The sequence below is a fragment of the Taudactylus pleione genome, unplaced genomic scaffold, assembly GCF_031769625.1.
Source record: "Taudactylus pleione unplaced genomic scaffold, aTauple2 ptg000121l, whole genome shotgun sequence".
NCBI classification, from domain to species: domain Eukaryota; kingdom Metazoa; phylum Chordata; class Amphibia; order Anura; family Myobatrachidae; genus Taudactylus; species Taudactylus pleione.
In genome coordinates, this window is record NW_028284523.1 from 6,661,279 (window position 1) to 6,673,485 (window position 12,207).

Genomic DNA, 12,207 nt, shown 5'->3' on the forward strand with positions numbered 1-12,207 from the left:
CCCGGGGGGGACTTAGGGTTAGGCACCCCCCCGAGGGGAACTTAGGGTTAGGCACCCCCCCGGGGGGAACTTAGGGTTAGGCACCCCCCCCCCGGGGGGAACTTAGGGTTAGGCACCCCCCCCCCCCCGGGGGGGAACTTAGGGTTAGGCACCCCCCCCCCCCGGGGGGAACTTAGGGTTAGGCACCCCCCCCCCCCCCGGAGGGAACTTAGGGTTAGGCACCCCCCCCCCCCCGGGGGGAACTTAGGGTTAGGCACCCCCACCCCCCCCCGGGGGGAACTTAGGGTTAGGCACCCCCCCCCCCCCCCCCCCCCGGGGCGAACTTAGGGTTAGGCACCCCCCCCCCCCGGGGGGAACTTAGGGTTAGGCACCCCCCCCCCCCCCCCCGGGGGGAACTTAGGGTTAGGCACCCCCCCGGGGGGACTTGGGGTTAGGCAGCGGGGAAGGGGGAGGTTAGGCACTTAGAGGGGGGATTAGGGTTAGGCAGCGGGGAAGGGGGGGTGGTTAGGGTTAGGCACCCCTAAGGAGGGTTAGGGTTAGGGGGGTTAGGTTAGTAGATACTCACCTATCCACGATCGGGATTTCCAGTGCTGTCGGGCTTCCGCTGCTTCGAACTCTGCTCCTGTCGGGCTGCCATGCGGCCGGCGGTATTTCATACCCATTCCAAATAATCTGTCTTATGTTTTGATACAAGCATACATTTTTGTCTCTAAAAATTGTTTGCCATCCTGTAGGAAAATTCTGTTGAATCATAAAGAAAACATTTTTGGGTAGATATACTAAGCCATGGAGAGAGATGAAGTACCAGCCTATAAGCTCCTAACTGTCATTTTATAGACTGTTTTGAAAAATGACAGGAGCTGATTGGTGGTACTTTAGATCTCTCTTTTTTATCTATATCTAAAGTTTTATACATCTCCCCCTAAGACTGAACTGGCTACTCTCCCTCCATTCCTCAGCAGCATTAGGAGGAGATGTACTAAACCCTGGAGAAGATAAAGTACCAACTAATAAGCCCGTAACTGTCTGTTTACTGGCTGTGTTTGAAAATTAACAGGAGCTGATTAGGGGCCGCCTCGCTGCTTTGTGGCTTTGTTTTTCATTGGGAGCGCTCTCCTCGGATGAGAGGCCTATTGACCGAGAAGGGGGGGGGTCTGCTCCTTCCCTCACCACCTTTGGGCTCGTCTGCACACTGGGGCCTTATTCAGAGATGTACACAATGCCGATATTTAGCGATTGTTACCCATTGCACATGTATTTAAGTCAAACATGCATCTATTTTGCGATTACGCTCGCCCAGAGTGAGTGACAGGTAGTCAGTGTTTGAGGGAGGGAACGGAGGGTGATTAGAAAAACATTGGTGTGTCGGACCGTTTCAGGGCTGCATTTTGGCCATGCATAAATGAGCCACTGCGTTCATGCTCACAACAGGAGAGCCTCCTGCGTGTCTGGAGACCTGCTGTGTCTGGAGCATCTTAGGCTTACTCAGAACGCTGATGACTGCCTGATCTACGTTCGATGTTTAATCTTTTTGTGCGTGAGCGGCGGATGTGAGATGTTTTCAGTGGGTTTTCTAAGCACAGGACCGCAAGTGAGTCATTGGCATATTTTCGCAGCTGCGTTAGCCTACATCTCTAAATCAGGCCCCGACCTCCAGCAACCACAGCAGTTCCACAGACCCTGCAACCAGATGCTGAATCTCGGAACCTGAATCTTGGTGCAGTGGGATTTTTGATGGTGAAAGCATGAGAGGTGGATTTTTTGGGACTTACTCCTGGTTTTGTTTCCTCGGGTTCCTCAACTCCACAGAGTTGGTGGTCTTCTGGGCTGGAGGTTTTTGTGCCAGCCTCGTCCGGTCCCAGGTTTTTGGCTTTTGACAAGAATGGCTTCTCTAGCTTTTTTTTTTATTTTGTTTTTTTTGTTGGTGATTCCTAGCTGGTGTATTCCAAATATACATTTAAGTGTCTAGTGGACATCTTCGGAGTGCAGTTATGTCCATAACCATAGGAATGTCTTGCTCCATGACCAATTTCTCACAACTTCTGGTGAGTAGATGGGTCTGCCAGACAGGGTAGGGTCTACTGAACACATGTTCAAAGTTTCTGTCCCTGGTCTTGAGACCCTGCCGTTTTTTTTCCTCCTTTCGTGCCTCTGACAGCCTCTGCTATGGAGGCGGGAGTAAGCCATGGCATCCATATGGCAAGGACTGTTGTCAAGTTCTCAGTGACTGTTTTGCCATTCCATGGCGACTTCCAGTACAGGGCCACTGTTTTCCTGAGAACTGTTTTTTTTTGCGTTCGGTGGCTCAACGGGGTGATGCTACCTCCACTTAAACAGGTGTCAATGATTGAGTGATCTTAAAGATGTTCATGGCTGTGTCATCTGGTTTATTGCATATTTGCCAATGTTCTTGCCTTCACGTGTGCCAGGTTTTTTTTTTTTTCTGTCTTATTTCTTTAACTAGAAAGGCAGAGATTCCCACTGGACTCTGTTCTCTTCTGGTTTCTCTACTACAGATTTAGTTGATCTGACTAGAGAGATGCTTTTTAGCTCCTCTTGGGGCTTCTGCTCCTAATGCTTGGTGTGGGAGCCATTTGACCCAATGGTTTGACAGTCTCTGCCTTTGTCCTCTTCTCCTGGGTTTTAGTTTTATGGCATGGCTTTTTCCTTGGAGTTACTTCAGGCCTTTTCCCTTCGGGGGTGTTCTCTGGGACTGCTATGGCAGTCCTCCTGGTCTCCAAGCTCCTATACTTTCGCTCTGGCTCCTAGATTTTAGAAAACTATCCAGTACACAGAACCCTAATTAGAATATTTCCAGGGAGCATGTAAGGTGGAACAACATGCATATTTGTTATTACATATGTTAACAATAGTTAGGACAATCCTACAGCCCATGAGGGTAACTTTTAATAGTATTTCCCCAAATAGAATGATGGAGCTGCAAAGAAAGTGTCACAGTTTAGGGAATCTGTATGAAATACAGATGGAAGGGATGCTGGCTGTTATTACACTGACAGCGGCATCCCGATGGTTCAAATCCCGACAGGGGAACGGTGAGTAATGTTCCCCTGTCCTATTTACCGCCAAACCGTCCCCCGTTAGTGCCTAATCCTAACCGTCCTTCCTTAGTGCCTAACCTCCCCCCAGATGGTGCCTGAACCTAACTCCACCTGTCTAGAGCCTAACCCCCCCCCCCCCCCTCCTGCTGCCTAGCCCTAATTCCCTCTGGGGTGCCTAGCCCCCCCCCCCCCCCCCCCTGCGGCTGATACTTATCTTTACTCTGTCTCCTTACGACCGGGATCCCGGCGTCTGCATCCCCAGTCACCTCGGGATTCCGTGGTCGGTGTTTTCTCGGCGATCGGGATTCCAGTGATGGGGTTCCGGCAGACTGCATCCCGGATCTAAATTGCTTCCCCAGTTAAGTATTACCTGTATTTCTCCTTCATCCACTAGGGGACACTGGAGCTTCATGACAGTGGGGTATAGACGGTGGGTTGAGTTGAGCCTGGCACTTTAAAAATCTACAAGTGTGACTGGCTCCTCCCCCTCTATGCCCCCCCAACCCCAGTTTTTAGAATGTGCCCGAGTAGAGCCGGTGCACAGGGGCTGTCTCCAGGCCTTATATTAATTTTTATATAGATTTCTAAAAGAATACGGAGCATCTGTTAGCGGGTCGGCGCTTCGGAATTTGGAATTGGACCTTGGTCACCACGGACGCCAGCCTCCGCGGATGGGGAGCGGTGGTTCTGGACAATCACTTCCAGGGGCTTTGGTCGCAGCAGGAGTCCCTCTTACCAATCAATGTTCTCGAACTGCGGGCAGTCTACAGAGCTTTGATACAGGCTGCTCCTCTGTTACGAGGACTTCCGGTTCGGATACAATCCGACAACGCCACGGCAGTGGCATGCATAAATCGCCAAGGGGGAACCCGCAGTCGGATGGCAATGAGAGAAGCCAGTCGCATCCTTCTGTGGGCAGAAAGACACGTAGAGGTCATTTCCGCAGTGTTTATTCCGGGGGTCGACAACTGGGAAGCGGACTACCTCAGTCGTCAGGATCTTCATCCCGGGGAGTGGTCCCTTCATCCCGAGGTCTTTCATCAACTGGTTTGCAGATGGGGGAAGCCACAGATAGACCTGATGGCATCTCGGATAAATCATCAACTACCCCTTTACTGCTCCAGGACCATGGATCCGGCAGCGGTGGGAGCGGATGCTTTACTGATCCCTTGGTCGTACAGCCTTGTGTACCTGTTCCCACCGTTTCCGCTCCTCCCTCGGATTCTCAAGCGGATCAAACGAGAGTCGTCCACCGTCATCCTAGTGGCTCCGGATTGGCCTCGTCGGGTTTGGTACTCCGGTCTTTTATTCCTTCTGGCAGACGAATCTTGGCCTCTTCCGCTACGATCGGACCTTCTACAACAGGGTCCATGTGTGTACCCGGATTTACGGCGGCTTCGTTTAACGGCGTGGCTATTGAGACCGCCATCCTAAGAAGCCATGGAGTTCCTAGGTCGGTCATTCCTACCATGCTTAGGGCTAGAAAACCGGTAACATCAGCGCATTATCATCGCATTTGGAGGGCTTATATCTCCTGGTGTGAAGGTCGTGGATCCTCCACTTCCTCTTTTCATTTACCACGTCTTCTTCTTTTTCTTCAAAAAGGCCTCGATGCGGGGTTACGCTTGGGATCGCTTAAAGTGCAGATTTCTGCTCTTTCTATTTTTTTCCAGCGTCGCCTAGCTCTGATTCCGGAGGTTCAGACCTTTTTTCAAGGGGTACTTAGAATTCAGCCCCCCTTTGTGCCACCCACGGCTCCTTGGGACCTGAATCTTGTTTTATCTTTTCTTCAGTCATCCACCTTTGAGCCTTTGCAGGAGGTGGAATTGAAGTATTTGACTTGGAAGATGATCCTTTTATTGGCCCTGGCTTCGGCCAGACGTGTGTCTGAACTTGGAGCCTTGTCCTGCCGTTCCCCTTACTTGATTTTTCACGAAGATCGGGCGGAACTTCGTACCCGGCCTTCCTTTTTGCCCAAGGTGGTCTCTGGTTTTCATCTGAATCAGCCGATTGTAGTGCCAGCGTTGTCGGACTCTTCTGGGGATTCTCACTCCTTGGATGTGGTTCGGGCACTTCGCATTTATGTGTCCCGTACTGAGTGGCTACGTAAATCAGAGGCTCTATTCGTCCTTTATGATGCTTATCGGCGTGGCTGGCCTGCGTCTAAACAAACTTTGGCCAGGTGGATTCGTCTGACTATTCGTCAGGCATATGTTGCTTCTGCTCGACCACCGCCGGTATCCATTTCTGCGCATTCTACGCGCTCTGTGGGTACTTCTTGGGCGGCACGTAGAGGTGTCTCGGCTTCACAGCTTTGTAGGGCAGCGACGTGGTCTTCGGTTCATACTTTTGTACGTTTCTACAGATTTGACACTTTTGCGGCTTCTGCTTCAAATTTTGGTCGTAGTGTCTTGCAGGGCGTTCAGCACTCTCCCCCCCAGGAGGGTACCTTTGGGACGTCCCCACTGTCATGAAGCTCCAGTGTCCCCTAGTGGATTAAGGAGAAAACATGATTTTGGTACTTACCGTTAAATCCATTTCTCCGATTCCACAGGGGACACTGGACGCCCACCCAGTGCTTCTTGCCTGTTCTCAGTTGCTTGTTCTGCTTCAGTTCTGTTGCAGTTTTGTCTGTTTTCATTGTGTGACTGTTTATCACTGCAGCCTGCTGTGTTCTTGCAGTGTGTCAGTATGTTGGATGTTTCTTTTCCTGTTCTCCTTCTCTGTTCTTCAGTCTGTTCTCCGTCTCCTCTCGGGCTCAGTTCTTTAAAACTGGGGTTGATGGGGCATAGAGGGGGAGGAGCCAGTCACACTTGTAGATTTTTAAAGTGCCAGGCTCAACTCAACCCACCGTCTATACCCCACTGTCATGAAGCTCAAGTGTCCCCTGTGGAATCGGAGAAATGGATTTAACGGTAAGTACCAAAATCCTGTTTTTTAAGTCTTTTAAAGATGACTATTTGTATAGAAACAAAATGTTTGGGAGATACTTGCCTCAGTGTGCCAGTTATTGTTAATTATCTCATAGCTGCTGTTGGTAGATCCTGATACTCAAGACTGCAGACAAGCTGCTTCTAGAAACTTGAGAAACAATGGGCACGATTCTATTCCATGCGATGTGAATAGCGCCGGGAGTGAGCTCCCGGAGCTATTCAATACACCGCGCTGCCAAGTCCGACTAGGATTTCTTCTCGCATCCCCCTGGGGATGAGAGCAGATATCCGACAAAAGTCCCGGCGCGAGGCTGTTTTCTGCCCTTAGCGCCGGGAAAACAGCATCGCGCCGGGAAGTTAGGTTGGGGAATGCCCGTTATAGCGCCTTAAACAGGGTGTTTAGTCGCAAGAACGGGCATTCTCCGACTAAACACCGCGCACAATTGAATTGCTCCTGGAGCTATCTCCCAGCGCTATTCACATCGCATAGAATAGAATCGTGCCCAATGAGTTTCCAGTATTGAAATTGTCTATTCCAATTTACCATATTTGTTTCTATGAACTGAGAAATCAGAATTCTACTTATGACATGCTTTGGCAATTAAAGTGTTCTTTTTAGCAGTGATGCACTTATTTAAAGTAATAAAGTTTGTGTGGTAACCCCATGGGAACTTAACCAATACTAGGGAATTTGACCTGCAGAGGTTTATTCTAGGTGCGTTGGACACTGGATGCAGGCGCTGCGGTGGGAACTCCGACGCCGGCATCCTGACAGGGTTAGAATACCAACCTCGCTTGTAAATACCCTAACCCTAAACCTATCCCTCCCCCTAACCCCAATATTTACCGTCGGGATGCCGGCGCCGGAATTCTGACTGTTGTTGGGATTCCGGCGCCGGCATCTGGACTGTCAAGATCTGAACTGCACCCCTTCTAGGTATATAAATATACTATTCTAAAATACTAGGGAATCTGATTATTCTACTCCACAATTCAGATTGTATAAAATATCACATTGTTGGTTTCTTTAGCTGAGAAGTATCTGGAATCCGTAGAAGCAAATCCAAATTATCCATTGTTGCTTTTAACCCTGCTGGAGCGTTCCCAAGATAACGTCATCAAAGTGTGTTCATCTGTGACTTTTAAGAATTACATCAAAAGGAACTGGAGAATTGTAAGTACCACTGTCCATGGCCTGTCAGTCTTATTTAAATGTTGTACAGTAGGGTTTCATTCGCCCTGTTCTTTACAGGAGCGCTGTAAGTAGTGACTGCTAAAGTGGAAATTACATGAGTATGTTCTGATTTGCATAAGGCCAAATGGGGTTAGTTAGGATGGCACGACGTGAGCGTGAGGAGAGGACTTTTGCCAGGGCTGTGGCTCATAAGTGTGGTATGAACTTGTGTATGTGTGTCTAGAAAGAAGAGGGCCCTTGCATACTGGTGGTTGATCCATGTACGGTTTTGACCGTGACATGGGAGATCATTGATTTGTCACTTTATTACTGCATTGGTGGTGCCTGGGGGCTGTAAACACTTACTAGTGCAAGGCTAAATGTTACCACAGGTTTATCTGAACAGTTTGCTTTCTGAGTGTCTTATTTGATCATGAATCTTGGAAAAAGAATAGTGTGTGGGGTATACAGTATATACTCCATTTGTAAAATGTTTGCTTCACAGTCTAAAGGTGCCTACACACTATGCGATGTGCTCACGATGCGATATCCTGAGCAATTTCCCTTGAACTCTCCCCGGCACTCCAGGACAAGATATGCAGCAAAAGCAAGATCTATCCTGCACAATCTAAAGAATTGCCTATCTTTAGATCGTGCAGGATAGCAGACAGATGCTTGCACGGATCAGGGATATCCGTGATGCATGCATCTGTCTGTAAAAACATAAGCACAGATGCACGGACGAGATCAGTGAGACCCGTCCATGCTGCTGTGTTTAAAAAAAATGAAAACCTGTGTGTAAAAAAAAACAAAAACAAAAAAAACAAAAAACCGTGTGGCGCCCTCCCCCAAAAGAGCAAAAAGCCCCGTGCTTTACTGACCCAGTGCTGGTTGTGCAAAATACGGGGGACAATCGGCGTAGGGGTCCCCCGTACTTAAGCACAACCAGCATCGGGCTAGTCATAACCAGCAGGTGGTTGCCAAAATACAGGGGACAAACTACGTAGGGATCCCCCGTATTTTGCGCAACCAGCACTGGGCTCTGATCCGGTCCTGGTTCTGGAAATATAGGAAGAGGAAATGCGTAGGGTCCCCCTGAATTATCCAGCACCAGATTTTTTTCTAGCGGGGGGGCTAATACCACAGCCAGGGTAGCCCTTTCACTGGGTCCTCCAGCCGAAGCATTAACCTTGACTGCTAGTCAGCCCAGGCCAGGGATCCTTGGGGATCCCCCCCCCGCCGCCCCCAATCAAGGGGTCCCCTCTCCAGGGCACCCCAGGCCTAGGCTGATAGCACTGGGCTATCCCTGGGGCAGTGGGTGCCGGGTTGATAGTGTAGTACATTTGATAAAAGTAAAAAAATTGTCTTTTGCAGTGGAACTACAGATCCCAGCAAGCCTCCCCCCCCCATGCTGATACTTGGAGAACCACAAGTACCAGCATGCGGGACATTACGGGCCCACTGGTACCTGTAGTTCCACAGCAAAATAAATATTAAAATAAACGCAGGACACACACCCCGTAAAAAGTAAGTTTATTAAACATGCAAGTACACATACTCGCCAATGTATCCCTGTAGCCCATCTGTCCTCTTCTCCAAGTAGAATCCATAGGGTACTTGTAAAAAAAAATAATATCCATACTCGCCGTCTCCTATGCTAAGTTCGGGTCCTCTTCGTTCCATGTAGGGGTCATTCCATGTCAGTTCAACCAGGGGTGTCCACCACCCATCGCAGATTTCTCCGACATTTTTTTTTAGTTAAGAGAGAATGTCAAAACTGCTATTTCTGCCAAATATCTCGACTGTCTGGCAATTTAGTTTATTAAATATCGATTTTTCAATGTATTAAATTATTTACTAATCGTTGCTTCTTTATCCAGTTTATTTGAAATATCACGGGTGTTTATTAAGGAATCATCATGACCCCCCCCCCGAATCCAAATATCAAAGACCAAATTATTTTATCTGCCTTTTATTTTTGCATTACGGCAAAAATGCACGTTTTTCGGATAGAATTAAAAATCGCTAGGTTCAATCGACATCAGGGATGCTATTTTTCTTTGGGTGCTTAAAGGAAATCGCACCTAATTGAGTACAGCCCATGTGTATTATCATATATCATCATTGCTGACTATAATGAGGCTTTTTTTTTTTTTTTTTCCTTAAGATTGAAGATGAACCAAACAAGATCTGTGAAGCAGACCGGGTTGCCATTAAAGCTAACATTGTAAATCTGATGCTTAGCAGCCCAGAGCAGATTCAGAAACAGGTAGTTGTTTGGCTCCCAGAAATGTGCGAGAGACTGTCTGCTAATGTGAGATAAACGTATACATGCCCACTTTTCTCTCTATAGCTAAGCGATGCAATCAGTATCATAGGACGGGAAGACTTCCCTCAGAAGTGGCCAGATTTGCTGACTGAAATGGTTAACCGCTTCCAGAGTGGAGATTTCCATGTGATAAATGGGGTGCTGCACACAGCTCACTCTCTATTCAAGAGGTATGGAGGCATGGCCACAGTCTGAGCTGTCCAGATGTGTCTAATGGTGCCCACACACATAGTGATCTGCACACGATCCCATGATGTGTGCGATTTCCCCTGAACTCTCCCCCGGCAGTCCTAAACATGATTTGGAGTAAAAAATGTCCAATCTGACTTAAGATCTTTCGTGCATCCAGTGCATTGTGTCCCAGATTGGCAAATCTGCCCTACAGCACAGCAAATCTGAAGGTGCCATGTATGACTAGCGGGGACACGCATTGGCATCGTGAGTGGACACTCAAGATTTGGCCATATTTCACACGATTTGTCGAAATCTGCCAAATCGGGTAAAATATTGCTGTGTGTGTAGGCAGCTTGAGAATGTACTCCATCTCTAGTAATGCTGCCGTCGTCTTGTTTTAGGTATCGTCACGAGTTTAAATCCAGTGAATTGTGGACCGAGATTAAACTTGTACTTGATACCTTTGCTTCACCTCTCACCAACCTTTTCCAGGTAAGATATTTACCAGGTCCACATTGGTATTTGGAATAAAACATTTTAACCTGTCACAATCCTTTGAATTGATTAATGTTTGGTGTGTGTTGGTTCTTTCTCCTGCAGGCAACCATCGGTCTGTGCAATACTCATAGTAATGATGTCAGCGCTTTAAAGGTCCTCTTCTCTTCCTTAACTCTGATTGCCAAGCTCTTTTACAGCTTAAATTTCCAGGTAATCAATGCTTTTCTATATTCAGCATTAAGCACTTTATTTTTTTATAAATTCTTTATTTACAATTTTTGAAAAATTCACAACACAGAGCATCATATAACCATAATAAAATAATTCTGTACTACAGCAAGTAGGCACTAAATAAGAGTACAATGTAAGCTTGAATGTTCATCAAGTGCAAACAAACCCATTTTAAAGTAAAAATAGAGCTAACCACATTTACTGGAGGGGGGGGAGGGGGTGACGAGACAAAGGAAAGGGTGAGGTGAAGTCGGGAATAATCATGTGAAACACAGGTAGAGGGGAGAAATGAGGAGGCATGAGTGTATAGGCGGACATGGCTAAATGGAGCTAAAAGTATCTATATCTGATGTGAAGGTACCAGAGCTTTATATACACGTGATGACTTAAATACAATCCAGTTGAACCAAGTAGCACCAAAATCGGAATGCTTCTCTAAAACGGTTTAAAAGACATATTCATATAAAAATTGATCGCTGACACCCCTCCCATATTGAGGGAGCTACCACCGATCGCCAGTGGGCTGGGACAACTGCCCTTACTGCGTTAGCCAAATGCTTAAGGAGAGACTTCTTTAATGTCCCCCACCCCCACTGCAAATGCAAGGGAAGGACCCTAATGGATTTAATAAAAAAATCTAGTTTTTTAGTATTTAGAATTCTACAATCCATTAGCTACAAAAAAAACAGCATTTAAATCTGATTTACTTTTTCATGAATCAAATATCATTTATAATAACCTAATATAATAAGTCTGTCCTGTCTCAACCATGCATGTGCAGTGGGACCTTGGGTGTGTGCCCTAATGGCTCCCACTACTAGGGAAACTGGACAGTACCTAGCCTAGGAGGATGACCTAGCTGGCTGATGGGAACAGGTTAAGTATGGATGTGTGGTTGACCGGGCCGAGCAGCATACATTGAGCTAGGTGACTTGCCTTTACCTTAAAAAGTAAATTAAAATATTTAGTGGCTGTTCCTTTTAAGTGAACTGTCGAAAAATCTGTTAATTCCCCATTGTACTGAATGTTTATGGTCTATCTCACAGCTTGTACTAAATCCTCTATCCCTAGGGGCATGACCTTGACGGCAACGGAGTAGGATGCTAGTCCTGTGCACTCCAGCCGTTTTCTTATATATATATATATATATATATATATATATATATATATATATATATATATATATATCCTGTAGCCAGCAGGATCTTCTCTGAAGGGCTTTCTCCTGTTCCAGGCACCGGTCTGAGGTTCTGGATTGAGCGTGTCTCACCGGGCGAGGTCTTTCTTTTTCTCTCTCTTCTCGTTTTCTCTCTCTTTCTCCTTCTCTCTCCCCCCGTGCTGCTGCTTTCCTACGCATATCAACCTCAGCTTCCTGCTGCCGGCACTGGTGTGGTTGCCTGGCCTCTCTTTTTAAAGCTCTGACTCCTATGGCTGGGGCTGTGTTTCAGGCTGCGGTCTCCCGCCCACCGCCATTTTGTCTTCATGTCCCTGCTGATTGGTGCTGCTGCCATATTTCATTGGAGTAGGTCAAGGCTCCTGGGACAGGGGGTACCTCAGGTGAATAACCCCGTTTTTCCTTCATCCACTAGGGGACATTGGAGCTCAAGACACTGGGGTGTAGACTGTGGTTGAGTATAGCATGGCACTACTGTGGAGTCCAAAAGGACTTTAAAGATATGCCATTCTCCAAGGAGGTCTTGTTCTGTCCCCAACTGGATAATATTTCCTTTTGCAACAGGGTAAAAGCATTCTTTTCTCCCAGTCAGTGTTTTATCATACGCAATGAGCTGCTAAATATCTAGACTGTCA

At 47.3% G+C, this 12,207-nt stretch overlaps 1 protein-coding gene across 2 annotated transcripts in view; it reads left to right on the forward strand.

Annotated features, from left to right (window-relative positions):
- Nucleotides 1–12,207, forward strand: part of CSE1L (chromosome segregation 1 like) — a 119,698-nt gene that overhangs the window by 11,877 nt on the left and 95,614 nt on the right. For both annotated transcript variants that reach the window (XM_088472171.1, XM_088472172.1), the window contains exons 4-8: nucleotides 7,024–7,166; nucleotides 9,334–9,435; nucleotides 9,520–9,665; nucleotides 10,071–10,161; nucleotides 10,270–10,377. In XM_088472171.1, the coding sequence (XP_088328297.1) occupies nucleotides 7,024–7,166; nucleotides 9,334–9,435; nucleotides 9,520–9,665; nucleotides 10,071–10,161; nucleotides 10,270–10,377 (590 nt within the window). The remainder of the gene's footprint in view (nucleotides 1–7,023; nucleotides 7,167–9,333; nucleotides 9,436–9,519; nucleotides 9,666–10,070; nucleotides 10,162–10,269; nucleotides 10,378–12,207) is intronic.